At 40.9% G+C, this 18164-nt stretch overlaps 1 protein-coding gene across 1 annotated transcript in view; it reads left to right on the top strand.

The window, feature by feature from the left end:
* Positions 1-18164, top strand: part of LOC126176322 (putative sodium-coupled neutral amino acid transporter 10) — an 81451-nt gene that overhangs the window by 30659 nt on the left and 32628 nt on the right. Inside the window, exon 9 of the mRNA XM_049923472.1 lies at positions 16890-17055. Coding sequence (XP_049779429.1) covers positions 16890-17055 — 166 coding nt within the window. The remainder of the gene's footprint in view (positions 1-16889; positions 17056-18164) is intronic.

Here is an 18164-nt window from a genome sequence, read left to right on the forward strand (position 1 = left end):
TATCGGCAGCATATTGGTGAGGCATTTGTCTTCATGGATGACAGTTTGCGCCCCCATCGTGCACTTCTTGTGAATGACTTCCTTCAGGATAACAACATCGCTCAACTAGAGAGGCTAGCATGTTCTCCAGACATGAACTCTATTGAACGTGGCTGGGATAGATTGAAAAGGGCTGTTTATGGATGATGTCACCCACTAACCGCTCTGAGGGATCTACGCAAAATCACCATTGATTAGTGGGACAATCTGGACCGACACGGCCTTGATGAACTTGTAGATAATATGCTACAACGAATACAGGCATGCACCATTGCTAGAGGATGTGCTACTGGGTATCAGAGGTACCAGTGTTTACAGCAATCCGGACCACCACCTCTGAAGGCCTGACTGTATGATTGTACAACATGCAATGTGTGGTTTTCATGAGCAATAAAAAGGGCAGAAATGGTGTTTATGTTGATCTCTGTTCCAATTTTCTGTACAGGTTCTAAAACTCTCGAACTGAGGTGATGCAAAACTTTTTCTGATGTGTGTACATTGCATGAGCCAAAAGGCAGCCTCACAGTGAATGCTGTTCTTGAACATGGGATGAGTTGGTTGACATTTGTATGTGGCTGCAAATCACCTTGAGTACCATGTACCTGTGATTACCAAAGGTACCTCAAGTACTATCCTCATCTGTGGATCCTGTCTCTGCTGCAGGAAGTATAGAATCTGTCTTTATTCATCCATTTTACTGTGAGTACCATTTCAGTGGTAGGCCTAGGTGCCCTGAATAGGGTGGATTGGGAGTAGGGAGGATTTGGGGTATTATACCGATCCCCTTAACCAAGTTTGAGGTGCCCTCTTTAAGTGAAACTGAGACAGTGGGACTCACTTCACCTGTTCTGTCTGATGTCAAGAGGAGACAAATGCAAAAGGGTAAGGGTCTATTAACCATCGGCAGTTCGGACGAACAATGGTATCCCTTATGGAAATGGCAGCAAGAGACGGGAAAGGAAACTCAAGTGCACTCAGTGTGTATGCCTGGGGGCCTCATTCAACATGTTGAAGAGGCTATTCCAGCAGCCATTGAGGGAACAGGGTGCAACCAGCTGCAGATTGTGGCACACATTGGAAGAAATGATGCGTGTTGTCTGGTCTCCGAGGTCATTGTTGGGTCATTCCAGCAACTGGCGGAGAAGGTTGAGAAGTTGAACTTTCTGCATGGAGATTTAATGAAGCTCACAGTTTGTAGCATTACACCCAGAACTTGTCATGGCTTCTTGTTTCTGAGTCGAGGGGAAGGACTGAACCAGAGACTACGAAGGTTCTGTGTCAATCTAGGCTGTGACTTCCTGGAGTTGCACCGTAGGGTTGAGAATGGTAGGGTCACCACAAATGGGTCAGGTGTGCAGTACACATCGGAGGCTGCTACTTAGGTAACTGACTGTGTGTGAGGTGCATACAAGGATTTTTTAGATTAGGGGACTCTGCATCCAATCCAGATAACAATAGTTGTAGGAAACACAGAAGTATCTGTAAAATAGAAAGAAATGCTTCCAAGAGGTGAGAGTATTAAACCCTTATTGGTTAACTGCCAAAGCATTCGCAATGAAGTACCAGAGTTAAAAATGCTCCAGAAATGCAGGGAAGCTCACATAACCCAAAGCACAGGAAGCTTGTTGAAACCTGACATTGATAGCAGTGAGACTTTTGGGGAAAAATGAACTATATTGAAAGGATATGCTAATAGGAAAATTGTTTCAGTAGACAAGACACTCAGATCCGATGAGAAAGAAACTGAAGCTGCACATGAGATTGTTTGGGCAACACCCAGTATCAGGTGTGACATAAAATAATAACTGGAGCCTTCTATCGCCCATCAGACTCTTCTCCTGATGTGACCAAAAAGAAAACCTCAGTTCACTGCTTATAAGTTTCCCAATCATACTGTAATCATTGGTGGAGACTTAAATCATCCAGAAATCAATTGTGGAAATTGCAGTTTTATTAGTGGTGGGCAGTCAATATGTAAAGACGGCTAGTGGCACCAAAGTTGGTGTCTAATCCCTAGAAAATGACAGGAACTGAAATTGAGGGTAGCAAAGCAAAAGCTGAAATGCTTAAACCTATTTTCAGATAATCCCTACGAGGGAAAATTTACGAGAACTGTCCCAATTTAATCCTTGTACCACTAGAAACGTGAGTGAAATAAGTGTTTGTGTAGTTGAAGCTCCAGGACCCCATGCAGGGTGTGTATGGGGACAAGGAAAAAAAATTCCCCGATTTTTCCCAGATATCCCATTTAAAAAATATGCTTTTTCCCAGGTGAAAATACACTTTTTCTGTGATGAGTGACAGTAGGTTTTCCATAGATTTTCCCTCGGAATGGTAGAACTTATCAATCCTTTGAATGGTTAATGTTTTATACACTTGCATAGAACTTCCCGGAAAAAAAAGAAAAGACAGGGGAGAGAAGTTTTGGAAAGACTTTTAATGAAAAAAAAAGAAGAGAAGTTTTGGAAAGACCTTTGATTTGCAGCAACATATATGTTGCATATTTTCGCATTACGAAAGTATAAATTCGGATTGCACCAAACACAGCGCGTTAGTTTCTGGAGCATTGAAACCGTGATTGCGATGTCCTTTTGTAATTCAATCATATCTCATGCCATGTGATCTCGCCAACCTATGACAACAGATATTCAGAACATAGGAGATGTGTTATAGTCAGCCAATAACAAGATCACTGGTTATGTAGCGTGAACACACAAAGAGTAAAAGTTAACGGTTTACATTAATATACGTAGTATAGCTACAAGAAAAGCTAAGCTTTCACATATAATATTGGTCTCTAAGATTAACAAGTTGCAATGGAAGCTAAGCTTTCACATATAATATTGATCTTTTTTTGTGTCTGGTCTCCTGGGCTCGAAATTCTTGTAAGTGGCTGGTCCTGAAAGTGTTTAGTTTTAAACGCTCTGTGATTTAGAAATTCATCCTACTTTCCCAGACATAACGTAATTCATCTTTCGTGAAAAGAAATTTATTTTGAAAGTAATGCTTTTTGAACCACTGTTCACAATACTATCCGGAGATGGTTAGAAATAGGTTTGATTTAGTAGTTGCCATAAAGCACCAGAAAACGGGCATTATTGCGCGTGTGCAGCTGTAGTGGTGTAGGAAACCCGCATTTTCATATGTATAAAGCACTAAGAGAGCTTACATTACACCATAAAAGAAACAGGGCATCAGAGGATACTCCGCAGAGCACTGGAATTTCTTAAACCATACTAAAATGCATAATTCGGCTTGAAGTGCACATTGGTTTTTTCCACATTCACAATGAAGTAGGTGTCTCTGATATTAAGCTGTTCAGTGTGGCTTTTGGGATGTAAATTTTCTTGTAGTACCAGTACTGTACGATCTCATTTTTGGTTCTTTATTATGGCATAATGCCATACATGGCAGAAGATAACTTAATGCAAACATGGGTCACGTGGAGACTAACCCCTCCCCATTACAGCTCAGGCAACTCTGTGCATGTGCGAATCTGGCAGCTAGGGTGCGCGAGAAAAATTTTTCTCATTTGCATCTGGCTGCTTGCTGCTACTTCCGATACAGCTAACAGCCACACTTCACATAGCAGGAAGCGGGAGAAGGTACTGCTCATACACGAGTCAATTGCGCATGCACATGAGCCCGTTGGCAACTGGCCAAACGAACCTAATTTGAACAGTTGTGATGTCACGCAAATAGCAAGCAGTTTATTGTCTTCGCCCTACAGCCTTTGACATATTTTTGCTATTTACAGATGCTTGTGCGTGCACGGTAATGGTGCATTTCCTTTGCTAATAAAGTTTTTTTTTTCCTCTCGTTTATATTTTATTGTTGCAGTATCATTCTCCAGTAGCTGGATACAGTAACATTCTTTGCTAAAGAATCAGTTCTTACCAGTCAAAATTACAAAAATTTAACTGAAAGCTAAAACAATGAAAAATTCCCGGAATTCCGAAAAATTCCCGGGTTTCTCCCGGTTTTCTCCCGAATGAAAAAATTCCCAGGTTTTTCCCGGATTTCCTGGTTGTCCCGGGTCATATACACCCTGCAATGGAATCCCTGTCATATTCTACACTGAATTTGTGGCTGTGTTAGCCCCTATTCAAACTATAATCTGTCATAGATCCCTCAAACAAGAAACCTTGTCCAGTAGTTGGAAGAAAGCACAGATCACACTCGTTTGCAAGAAGAGTAACAGAAGTGAGCCACAAAACTACTGTCCAGTATCCTTGACATCGATTTGTTGTAGAATCTTAGAAAAAATTCTGAGCTTAAATGTAATGAGGCATCTCGAACAGAATGACCTTCTCCATGACAACTAACATGAATTCCAAAAACATCTATGTGTAAAACCCAGCTCACACTTTCCTCACATTACGTACTGAAAGTTTTGGATCGAGGCAGTCATATAGATGCAGTAGTTATTTATTTTTGAAAAGCATTTGACTCAGTACCACACCTACGCTTACTGTTAAAAGTATAAGGGGCATTCAAAAAGAAATGAGCCAGACTCGGGAATGTGCAAACCGATGACAGGAGGGTAATATCATGGCTTGTGAAATGAGGTGTGGTTCTGACTAGTGTGGAAGTTCACAGCTCGTCACCAGAGGGCACGTGTGCATGTCACATGACTATACAGAGCTAGCAGCAACGTGCATCAATCGTCCAACGCTGCCAGTTGCATTGCGAACAGTGACATGGAGGTGTCAGCAGAAGAGCAAAGAGGTGTTGTTCGTTTTCTGACACCGGAAGGAGTAGGAAGAACAGACATTCATTGACGAATGTTACAAGTGTACAGTGAACACTGCATGTCCCTTGCAAGGGTCAAGGCGTGGCACAAGGGCTTCAGGGAAAGATGGGTGTCATTAGTCGATGATACACGGTCTGGAGCACCACACTTTCTTACCGATGACATTGTCCAGCTGGTGGATGCACTCATTACCCAGGACTGTCAAGTGACAGTGAAAACCATAGCCGCCGTGGTTGGATTGAGCATCGGAAGTGTTCACACAATAATGAAGGAACGACTGCACATGTGCAATGTGTGTGCCCAATGGGTGCCCCACAATCTTCAACCACACCAGAAAACATATTGAACGGCCCACTGTCTTGATCATATGCAACGCTATGCTCAAGAAGGGCTGGCTGGAGATGAGTCATGGTGTCACAGGGTGTATACGACCTGGGAAATCCGGGAAAAACCCGGGAAATTTTCGGAATTCCAGGAATTTTTCATTGTTTTAGCTTTCAGTTAAATTTTTGTAATTTTGACTGCAGAATAGATTCTCTAGCAAAGAATGTTATTATATCCTGCTACTGGAGAATGATACTGCAACAATAAAATATAAACGAGAGGGAAAAAAATAAAACTTTAGTGGCAAAGGAAATGTGCAATTTACAACAACAAAAACCGTGCACGCACAAGCGTCTGCAAATAGCAAAAATATGTCAAATGCCGTAGGGCGCAGACTGTAATTCTTTGTAACAATAAACTGCTTGCTATGAGCATGACATCACAACAGTTCACATTAGGTTTGTTTGACCAATTGCCAGCGGTCTGTTGCGCATGCGCATTTGACTCGCATATTAAGCAGTACCTTCTCCCGCTACTTGAAGTTTGGCTGTTAGCTGTATCGGTAGTAGCAGCAAGCAGCCAGATGCAAACGAGAAAAATTTTTCTTGCGCGCCCTAGCTGCCAGATTCACGCTTGCACATAGTTGTCTGAGTTGTAGTGGGGAGGGGGTTAAACTCCACGTTAGCCGTGTTAACGTTAAGTGATTTCGCTGCTTCTCTTCGTCTACAGATCCCATGTCAAATGAAAACAAAACGGATTTCTGTGGCCGGGAGCTATCAAGCGAATTAAAATACATTCACATAATTACGGAGGGCAAAAATATATTATTAATTTCAGTTTTCTGATTTTATTTTGTTTCCAAGTTAGTAGCAGTCAAGCATTTGCAGAACAGTGAAGTTATTTTTGCAAGTTTGCTAAAGAAATTCGGCTTTATTATTCTTTCCGCCGAGGCAATCATTTTATTTGAAACGAAGTGTTTCATTCTACAGTATTGGCTAGTTCCAACTGTTCGCTGAATTTCAAGTGCAATTTCAAGTGCACGTTATCATCCTCTGCTATATATGGCATTATGCCGTAATAAAGAACCAAAAATGAGATCGTAGTGTACTGGTACTCCAAGAAAATTTACATCCCAAAAACCACACCGAAAAGCTTAATATCAGATGGGACCTACTTCATTGTGAATCTGGAAAAAGCCAATTTGCACTTCAAGCTGAATTATGCATTTTAGTATGGTTTACGAAATTCCGATGCTCTTTGGAGTATCCTCTGATGCATGGTTTCTTTTATGGTGTAATGTAAGCTCTCTTAGTGCTTTATACTCACGGACATATGGGCTTCCTACACCACTGCAGTTACACACGCACAATAATGCCTGTTTTCTGGCGCTCTCTGGCAACTGGTAAATCGAACCTGTTTCTAACAGTCTCCGGATAGTATTACGAACGGTAGTTAGAAAAGTGTTACTTTCAAAGTAAATTTCTTTTTACGCAAGATGAATTGTGTTACGTGTGAGAAAGTGGGATGGATATCTAAATCACAGAGCGTTCGAAACTGAACCGTTTGAGGACCAGCCACTTACAAGAATTTGGAGCCGAGACATTTATGTCATAATTTTAAATTTTTCTGGCACATTTGTGTGATGTGTCTTAAAGTATAACACACGCAAAAAAAGATCAATATTACATGTGAAAGCTTAGGTTCTGTTGTAGCATGTTAATCTTAGTGACTAACATTATATGTGAAAGCTTAGCTTTTCTTGTAGATATACGGTACTGTGTACATTAACATAAACCGTTAACTTTTCGTCTTGCGTGTTAGCGCTATGTAACCAGTGATCTTGCTATTGGATGACTATAACACGTGTCATACGCTCTGAATAGCTGCTGTCATCGGCTGACGAGATCTCGTGGCTTGAGATATGACTCGCTTACAAAAGAACATCGCAACCTCAGTTTCAACGCTCCGGAAACTAACGCCCTGTGTTTGGTGCAATTCGCATTTATACTTTCGTAATACAAAAATATGCAACGTATATTTTGCTGCAAATCCAAGGTCTTTCCAAAACTTCTCTCCTCTTTTTTTTCTCTCTCCAAAACTTATTTGCCCCGTCTTTTCTTTTTTTTCCGGGAAGTTCTATGCGATTGTATAAAACATTAACCATTCAAAGGATTGATAAGTTTTACAGTTCCGAGGGAAAATCTACGGAAAACCTACTGTCACTTAGAACAGAAAAAGTGTATTTTCGCCCGGGAAAAAGCATATTTTTTAAACGGGATATTCGGGAGAAATCCGGGAATAATCCGGGAATTTTTTTTCCTTGTCCCCGTATACACCCTGTGTCATCACTTCAAACCAGAATCAAAACGACAAAGTCTCCAGTGGAAGCATCCAGGGTCACCACCACCAACAAAAGCCAAGGCCATCCACACGACTGCAGGAAAGGTTATGCTGATGTTCTTCTTTGACTAAGTTGGCCCCCTTGTGATTCTCTTACTGCAGCTCAGGACAACAGTGAATGCCCAGCGTTACTTGCAAACCTTGACCACCCTTCGCCAAGCGATCAAATCAAAACGACTGGGCAATCTCACCTGTGGGGTCATTCTGCTCCATGACAATGCAAAGCCTCGTATGGCCAACACAGTCGTGGCACTCCTGCAGAAATTCAAATAGGAGGTTCTCAGCCACCCTCTGTACAGTCCGGACCTCTCTCCCTGTGATTAAGTCATTTTTGGTTCCCTGAAAAAGGCTTTGAGGGGTAAATGATTCACCTCGGATGACTACATCCAGCTGTATGTGCGGAACTGGTTAACATCACAGCCCTGGGAATTTAATGAGACAACCATTCACCACCTTGTGTCACAGGGGGACAATTGTCTCAATAGCCAGTGTCAATACTTCTAACATACAGGTACTGGTTTCTGTAATTATGCCTCTGGCTCGTTTCTTTTTGAACGGCCCTTATACAATCATATCGCGTATCAAGTGAAATTTGTGACTGGATTGACAGGTGTGTATGCTCCGGGAAATCTGGGAGAAAACCTGGGAACTTTTTCATCCAGGAGAATTTTTCATTGTTTCAGTTTTCAGCTAAATTTTTTTAATGTTGACTGGTAAAAACTGATATTTTAACAAAGAATTTTATAGAAGCCCACTACTGCAGAATGATATTGTCACAATAAAGCATAAACAAGAGAAAAACACCAAAATAAAACTTAAATTGCAAAGAAAGTGTGTCATTTACAACAACAAAACACAGTGCACACTCAAGCATCTGCCTACAGCAAAATGTGTCAGAGGCTTTAGGACGAAAACTATGCAGTGCTTCATAACAACAAACTGCTTTTGATGAGCGTGATATCACAGCTGTTTACATTAGTTTTGTTTGATCAGTTGCCAGCGGGCTCACAGAAAGCGCAGAGCTGAAGTCACGTGTGAGCAGTGCCTTCTCCCTCTTCTGGCTACTTGAAATGTGGCTGTTAACTACAGAGGACTAAAATGTGTTGTTAGTTTCAGTCTTACGATTTTATTTTATTTCCAAATTTTTGGCCCTCAAGCTACTCATCGTGCAGAACAATGAAGTTAGTTTTGTTGGCTTGCTGAAGAACTGTGGTTTTTATTAATCCTTTCTGCACAGACAGCCAATTTATTTGAAACGAAGTGCTTCATTCCACCTACTGGCATGTTTCAACTGTTGGTAGAATTTCAAGTGCACATTTTCATCTTGTGGCATGTATGGCATACTGCCATAATAGGAAACTAAGCCTGACATAATACAGTACTGGTATTACGAATCTACCTTTCGTGAAACACAAATGTTTTTATTTCTGAATTTGTCTTGTTTAGTCTTAAACTTACCGTATTTACTCGAATCTAAGCCGCACTTTTTTCCGGTTTTTGTAATCCAAAAAACCCCCTGCGGCTTAGAATCGAGTGGAAAGTAAGCGGAATTTCTGAAAAATGTTGGTAAGTGCCGCCACAACTAACTTCTGCCGTCAAACATATGTAGCGCTACACAGGCATGCGTTGCAGGTACAAAGATAAATACTGGCGCCAAAACCTCTGAGTCAGTAAATAAATTAAAAAAAAGGTGGAAGACGAGCTTTTTTTCTCCGCCCCGAGTTTCGACCACTGCATTTTCATACATTATCCAACGAAGTAAATACAAATTCCGTATTGTTCATCTTCGAATGTAGCAGCATTTCAATGTACTATGAAAATCGGACTGGCAAGACTGTTTGGGATGTTTGTCAATATGGCCAACTCCACGTTCTGAATTTTTTCCTACCTGTGAGAAGAGACGGTTGCTAATAGGAAATTTATGAATTGTGAATCACATGCAGTATTCTCATCACCATAAGAATAATACGAATATAAACATTTTGCCATGTATTCTTTCGTGTTTTCTGCTATCTCATTTAAATCCTGTCTGCCTAATAAACTATGAAACTAATGTGAGACAACAGCAAACGCGGAAGAATATACATATCATGTCATGTTTATTTTCGTATTATTCTTATGCCTAATACTGATACAGTCAGAAATGAAGCATGGCAATTAACTAGATTTTAAATCTAAGATGACTCTAATTTCTGTGCAGAATGTAATGTACAAAAGAGGCGTCTGCAAAGATTTTAACGGCGAAAAATTTTAGCTAAACTCTCGTTCAGAACATCTTCTATCATACGCAGTCTATTATTTGGTTCTTGTTGATCAATTGATCATTATCAAAGAAAGCAGCAGTGTAAGTAACAACAAATAGCAGTCGCTTGCCATTGTTTCGCTAATGAGACAATTCCTCTCTTTTTTTTATCGTAAGCGGCGGTAGCGCGCACAAAAGCAAACCATGCTGCGAGCGGCGACAGGTCGTAAACACACATTATCAGAATGCGACAAACAGTGCATGACACAGTACAATAACGCATTTTCAGCTTAGAGTGACGTAAACGCCTATAACAAAGAGAACAGCACTTATCAGATCAAAGAAAAATAAGCAATCGATTCAAACCAGACGAAGCACGTGAAAAAGGAAGGGTACTCGTATAAATACGGACGGAGAGCCTAACGCATAGCAATAGCTACCTGTAAAGCTTAACTGCTAAGCTTACGACTCGAACCAAACTACTGTAGCTGTATCGTCATTCATTCGACCTAAATTGTGTCTCATATAACAATGCACCAACTTTGTTTCGATTTGGAGGTGTGGCCTAAAACTTCTCTCTCCCTTGAATTTCGAGTCTCAAATTTCAGGTGTGGCTTAGATTCGGGAAAATTTTTTTCCCTTGATTTCGAGTCTCATTTTTCAGGTGCGGCTTAGATTCGAGTGCGGCTTAGATTAGAGTAAATACGGTACAGTGTGTCATTCTTCGTTACATTATAGACTGGCGGCACACTGTGTTGTATCATTGTAACTCCCCACAAGGCTTTATACACTCCTGGAAATGGAAAAAAGAACACATTGACACCGGTGTGTCAGACCCACCATACTTGCTCCGGACACTGCGAGAGGGCTGTACAAGCAATGATCACACGCACGGCACAGCGGACACACCAGGAACCGCGGTGTTGGCCGTCGAATGGCGCTAGCTGCGCAGCATTTGTGCACCGCCACCGTCAGTGTCAGCCAGTTTGCCGTGGCATACGGAGCTCCATCGCAGTCTTTAACACTGGTAGCATGCCGCGACAGCGTGGACGTGAACCGTATGTGCAGTTGACGGACTTTGAGCGAGGGCGTATAGTGGGCATGCGGGAGGCCGGGTGGACGTACCGCCGAATTGCTCAACACGTGGGGCGTGAGGTCTCCACAGTACATCGCTGTTGTCGCCAGTGGTCGGCGGAAGGTGCACGTGCCCGTCGACCTGGGACCGGACCGCAGCGACGCACGGATGCACGCCAAGACCGTAGGATCCTACGCAGTGCCGTAGGGGACCGCACCGCCACTTCCCAGCAAATTAGGGACACTGTTGCTCCTGGGGTATCGGCGAGGGCCATTCGCAACCGTCTCCATGAAGCTGGGCTACGGTCCCGCACACCGTTAGGCCGTCTTCCGCTCACGCCCCAACATCTTGCAGCCCGCCTCCAGTGGTGTCGCGACAGGCGTGAATGGAGGGACGAATGGAGACGTGTCGTCTTCAGCGATGAGAGTCGCTTCTGCCTTGGTGCCAATGATGGTCGTATGCGTGTTTGGCGCCGTGCAGGTGAGCGCCACAATCAGGACTGCATACGACCGAGGCACACAGGGCCAACACCCGGCATCATGGTGTGGGGAGCGATCTCCTACACTGGCCGTACACCACTGGTGATCGTCAAGGGGACACTGAATAGTGCACGGTACATCCAAACCGTCATTGAACCCATCGTTCTACCATTCCTAGATCGGCAAGGGAACTTGCTGTTCCAACAGGACAATGCACATCCGCTTCCAACGTGCTCTAGAAGGTGTAAGTCAACTACCCTGGCCAGCAAGATCTCCGGATCTGTCCCCCATTGAGCATGTTTGGGACTGGATGAAGCGTCGTCTCACGCGGTCTGCACGTCCAGCACGAACGCTGGTCCAACTGAGGCGCCAAGTGGAAATGGCATGGCAAGCCGTTCCACAGGACTACATCCAGCATCTCTACGATCGTCTCCATGGGAGAATAGCAGCCTGCATTGCTGCGAAAGGTGGATATACACTGTACTAGTGCCGACATTGTGCATGCTCTGTTGCCTGTGTCTATGTGCCTGTGGTTCTGTCAGTGTGATCATGTGATGTATCTGACCCCAGGAATGTGTCAATAAAGTTTCCCCTTCCTGGGACAATGAATTCACGGTGTTCTTATTTCAATTTCCAGGAGTGTATTTACCCTGTATTAGAATATAAACTGCCAGTTATGCAGTTTCTTGGCTTCACAGAAACCTTGTTGTTTTTTATACCATTTGAAAAAGTCGTGAAAAACTTATATTTTTTAATGCTCTTAGTTCTGGCATATACAAACAACAGTTTTATTTATTTATTTTTCTTTTTTTTGCAAGAAATTTGTATTCGTGCTTACTAGCTTTTTGCAGTGCTGTGTGGATTTAAACCAGATAGGAAATGTTAGAAAACAGTACTGCAGAGCATGAATGAAAAAAGATCTATGTTAAAGCCACCACAAGGGAAAATATTAAGGTACCTTGAGGTGTATAGTCTAGTTTCGAAATGAATATTATTCAAGGACTGCTTTCTTATTTTGCATTCTTTATCCATATAGGATATGATAAAATAAGTGCCCTAAGTGCACTAACTCTGTAAATCCCCTCCAAACAACATGCTGCAGTGCTGCACATGGTCACGTGATGCCCCACTACACAAAAAGTTCCGAACGAAAATGCGACGAAAGTCATATGAACGGAGAAAACACCAAGCACGGGCTTCCTACATTACCATAGTTATGCTTGCACAGTAACGCCTGTTTTCTGTCACCCTGATAACTGTTCACATGGACTTGTTTCTAACAGGTCGTTGGGAAGTATTGCAAATGATGGTTTGAGAAGTGTTACTTTCAAAGTAAATTTCCTTTTACACAAGGTGAATTACATTATGTGTGAGAAGGTCCGATGATTTTCTTAAATAGCAGATCGTTTGCCTCCCATTCAAAACTTAACACTTTGAGGCTCAGCCACTTAGAAAAATTTTGGGCCCAGAAGACCAGCCATTTCTGTCATTATGTAAAATTTTACTAGCATATTTGTGTTTGATATATCCTAAAGGGTAACACATGTAAAAAGGACCAATATTATTTGTGAAATCTTAGCTTTGCTTGTAGCCATACTATTTGCATATTAATTTAAACCATTAACTTTTCCTATTTGTGTGTTTGCACTACTTAACAGTGATATCTGCTGTCACTGGCTGGGGAGACCTCATGACACGAGCTATGATTAATTGTCAGTATCAGTGAAATTTTGCAATAGCCGTGTAACTGAGATGTTGTTTTATTTAATTTTGTCAACTACCAGTATCGGCATTCCACTACGCCATCTTCAGGCCCCATATGCATCTCTCAAAATAAACGATAGTGTTGTACAGTGCCATATATCACTGGATGTTGAGAATTCAGTTTCACAAGTGCTTCATTCGAAGACTTGCTGTCAAGCCTTCATAATCTTGGATGCCAGTGGATTCAAATGATGTTTTGTGGAGTATTATTTTTGTGAAAGGTATTCTGAAAGGGAAAAATCCAGTGGGTCTAAAAAAAAACCTTCTTGTAGGGCTGTCAACTTGACTTATTTCAGGTGCTCAGTTAGGCTAAATGGGGTAATGCAGCATTGTGTGTGAAGTCCTCATACATATTGTCTTGTTTGCTGCCAATAGGCAGAATTCAGTGTTTCTGCCATAGGCATGTAATTCTCAACATTAGTTTTCTAACATGGAATATACAGATCTAGGAAAGGAACACCTCAAATACCAAACCACACACTCGGACAGATATGAGGCTTATTTTTCTCGATTGTAAATACACTATTTGTCTATTAATGACAATTATAAACAGTTGACAGTCTAAAGAGTCTGGAACACCCCTATCTGACCATAACATTATAGTCTCCTCCTAGCATGGATTCAGTGACCTCCGTTCTATGTCACAGTCCCTTGATGACAGTTCTCTGTGATAACTAATTCGTCTTGCTCACTGTCCGGTGTGCAGAACAGTAAGTGAAATGTCTGACCTGGAAGTCTAGTGTTGAGGTGCTTGTCTGCAAACGGAGAGGTCATGGGATTGAATCCTGATCAGACAACAGATTTTTTGGTCTGTGTTTTAACGTAACCTTCACCTCTCCATGATGTGAAGAGTCTCCAGAAATGACATATGGTTCGAATTCCATGTTGAACTGTAGATCCTCTTTTCCCGGTTGGATAACCGGAATAGATTAAGGACATGCAAGACGCCAAAGTGGCGTTCAATAGAAAGATTTGCTCCAGGCTGTAGAGCCATGCCAAATCATTATTATTAGTGTCCACACAGGGGCCTGGGTTTGATTCCCGGCAAGGGACTGGGTGTTGTGTGTCCTTCATCACCATTTCATCGTCATTGACCCGCAAGTTGCCGAAGTGGCGTCAACTAAAAAAAGGACTTGCAATATGGCAGCCGAACTCCCCCGCATGGGGCCTCCTGGTCAACAATGCCATACGCTCATTTCATTTCATTATTATTAGTTGTTGTAGTAGTGAAACCTTCATAACAACTGGTATTGCCTATGGGGTGTAGTGATCACCCTAACTGCATCTTGATATAGGTCAAGATTGAGCGGCTTTAGGCTGATTTAACTACCAAAGCAGAGTGTAATGAATGAGAAGGAGAAAGTTTTCTCATCTACTGTTGATGACAAGGTTAGGAAAGACTTAAGAATGAAAATGTTGGGTAGCAAAAGCAATTTCATAATTAATCAGAAGGGAGTTGCTATCTGTTCCCTTGCCTACCATGATTCCTGAATGCATATTGTTGAGTGCTCTGTTCTGCCTTACATATACTCTTCTCTGGTTGATTGCTCATAGAATGCACAAGTCACGGTTCGGCTAAGAACTGCAATCTATTTATTGTTTTTGCAACTGATTTACAGTTCTGTGACTTCTCTGGAAACAAGTGTCATGAGGTTAACTTTTCCACTTATTCTAATCAAATGGTGATGTTATAGATAATGTTTGCACCTATGTACTCAGCCTTGTAATTCTAAATAATATTTAGAGGCAAGTGTGAATCTCCACCTCCTCTTGTGGATAGATGGATATCAAGCAATATCAAGCACTATGGACTGAACTTAATCTGTTGTTACTTGTTAGCACTCAAAACTTCATTTTGCGATGGTGGCAATGGCTTCTGATGATGACTGTTGTTCACTGCTGACGACTAGCTGTTGCTACTGCTCTTGTTCTGGTATCGTTATTGGTACTATGCATGAAAGCACTTATTTTATATTCCATTTCCCCCTCCCTAGTTGAAAACAAACTCAGTTGCTATTTGAAGGCAGTCTCGCTTTCACATGTGTTCCTGAATCTTAGAGAAGCTTCTAGGACCATCGATAAGAGCCCACAAGATGAAGGATGATACGCAGCTGCCAGACTCTCTTCTGTAACGAACTCTTATTCGCACAGCTGGCACTTTTTCCAGCCCATTGTGCCAAAACGTGAAATTTTACGTACTTTTGCATGTTGTCACAGACTTGTCAGCTGCTTAGCCTCTTTGTGTAGCAACATTGAGTGAAGCCTAAGGTATTTATACTGCTACTTAGCATTCATTATATTTGCTGCCCAACATTCACCACAAGAACTTCCTTAGGTGTATTACAAACAAAAAACAAGCAGTAGCGTTTATGCTTTTTGTGAGGCCCTCAATTTGGACATTTCTCTGTTTGTATTGAGCAACTGACAACATTTGATTCTTGTGTAGTTTCTCCCTTGTTTTTGCATGTAGTGTCATGTGTCTCCCATTTGTCCTTTCTCTTATAGCTGTACTGTTACTGGTGACTACTAAAGCTGCATCACAGCTGTAATTTAACTTATGTTTGTAATGCCACCATGTTTATGTGTCATTCATAAAACAGAAAAAGAAAATCTAAATATATAAAACAGCAATGCTTGAACTACAGTAAAAGCAACCATTGAGTATATGTTATGACATAATCATCTTCATAAATGGAGGTATCAATTTTGAATTACTAAGTATAAGAGAAAAGAATCTGCATGCCAATTTCAGGGAGACTAACTATGGTTTCCAAATAGAATATGCCATTATTACTTAGTTATATTAAAAACTGAAATGCATGATATTGATGTTCCACAATAGCTATTTATATTTTATTGTGAGGTATATTTCAGCTTTCTTGGACATTATCAGACAACTTAAGACTGACTAGACAGTCCACACACCAATGAGAGCCTGTAGCTGCACGATGACTATTATTTGCAAAGGTATAGGATGATTTGAAGATTATTTATTCATAAGAGGAACACAAAATTGTGATACTTCAATGTTGTATGGTTAGAAAAGAAGAAATAGTATGTAATGATGTACTGTATGTTTTAGACTGTAAACACATGGGTATAACTCCTTAATCCCACTATTTGACTGACCTAAACATATTGTGCTACACAATATAATCAGATATTAGTTAAAGTTTTTTTATATTAAATTGTATTTAAAGATTAAAAGTACATTAATATAAAAATGAAAAAAAAGTGCATAAAGTGAACACTGATTCACAATACTATGGTATATGGACAAAAATATAGAGGCTGGTGAATGTGATTAACAGGAATAAGGGATGGAGACAAAGGGGAGGAAGGTGGGAATGCAGTGTGATGTATGGGAAACAATTAAATAATTTACAACAAGCATGTCATCTTATTGTGAGAACAGTGGTAACTGGCTACTGTTACTTTGAATGAATGGCATTTTTCTCATATTAAAAGTGGTGGTCTCCTTAAATAAAAGTAAAAATATCATTACTGGAAATTCTGGTTATCAGTAAACAACAGTCATATGGTTTTGACTGAATCCTTAATGATCGAATGTGGTTCTGTTATTCACCCTTTCTATAACAGCAGCTAGTTAGCATTGCTCTCACCGTTTCCACGAATAAGGTCGCTCAAGTAGTTGTAAAAATTTTAACAGAATCCTAAAACTGTGCCCACTTGAACAATTTCAGCTTTTGTTGGATTTCATATTGTAAAGGGAGATGCAGATTACTTGATGATGGTACATGTTTGACTGATTTGCCTTTCACAGATTTTAATTGTGGATGCTGTGGTTTTCAGGCAGTACTGTTTACAGGGGTGCTTATTCTCTTCCTTGGTACCTATGCTACATTGTATTCAGCATCAGAGGCAGCTTCGACCAAGTTGGATGTGCCACTGGAGTCAGGGAAACTTCTTCATGAAGGACAATCTGGAGTTATCAAAAATAAGCTTCTGGACAAAAATAGTGAGTTTATTTCTGTGTTTTTATTATTTTAATACTAATTTACATGACTTATTTATATTTTTAATCTTTCCTGAAACTCACTAAGATTTTTACTAATAAGGGCTGCTGCTAACCTTGTTGCTGCTGCTGCTGAGATGTTCAGTCTAAAGACTGGTTTGATATAGCTCTCCTCGCTACTACACTATGTGCAAATCTCTCACTTTTGAATAACTTATGCATCCTGCATCCATTTGAACCTCTTTACTGTATTTGTACCTTGATATCTCTGTACAGTTTGTCTTCCTGTGTCCCCATGTCCCCCACCCCTCTACTACTACTCTCCCTCCCTCCCTCCCTCCCTCCCTCCCCCTCCCCCTACATTATTAAATTGACGAGTTTTTGATGTCCCTGAATGTGTCCTATCAACTGATCCCTTCCTTTTGTCAAGTTTCTTCTGGAACTGGGACCTGTATGTTGTCTTTGGTTATATCAGTTATGCAGTGCAGGTTGAAAGTGGTTACAGGTCTGTGGAAATAAGTACTCTACTTTGTTAGAAACTTGTATTACGATCAGAAACACCAATTTTTCACATATCTTTTCAAGAATTAGGTTTGCTCTCCACTAGCAATTTCTAGTTGTGTAATTTTTCAGTCATAATAACCTAAGTCTTTGTTTCCAGTGCAAGTGCACACACTTGCAGATAAGCAATCTTAGTGATTAAAAAGTTACAACATGTCCTGTTTTAGCTGCAATGTGACTATCACTTTGCTGAATGAGTCGCATGATCAGGCACAGGCAATCACCCACTTGTGATAATTTAGTCATGTCTTGAAGCTGGCTTGTACTGTTTTGTTCATCATCTTTCCTGATTTTTCCGCTATTTTTGCTTTTTTAAAATGTCTGACAAGGAATCTACTGGATGTGATGAACATATATTAACAGTGACTGCTACGGAGTTACTTATTAAAACTAAGAAGAGACCAGATCTTTACAACAAACAATTAAAAGAATTTAATGATACTAATTTCAAGAATGAACTGTGGGCTCAAGGTTGTACACAAATGATTCAAAACAGAAATGAACTGACAACAAAAGATAAGAAAACTAAAGGTAAGTTTAAATAAATAAAC

The sequence above is a fragment of the Schistocerca cancellata genome, chromosome 3, assembly GCF_023864275.1.
Source record: "Schistocerca cancellata isolate TAMUIC-IGC-003103 chromosome 3, iqSchCanc2.1, whole genome shotgun sequence".
Lineage (NCBI taxonomy): Eukaryota > Metazoa > Arthropoda > Insecta > Orthoptera > Acrididae > Schistocerca > Schistocerca cancellata.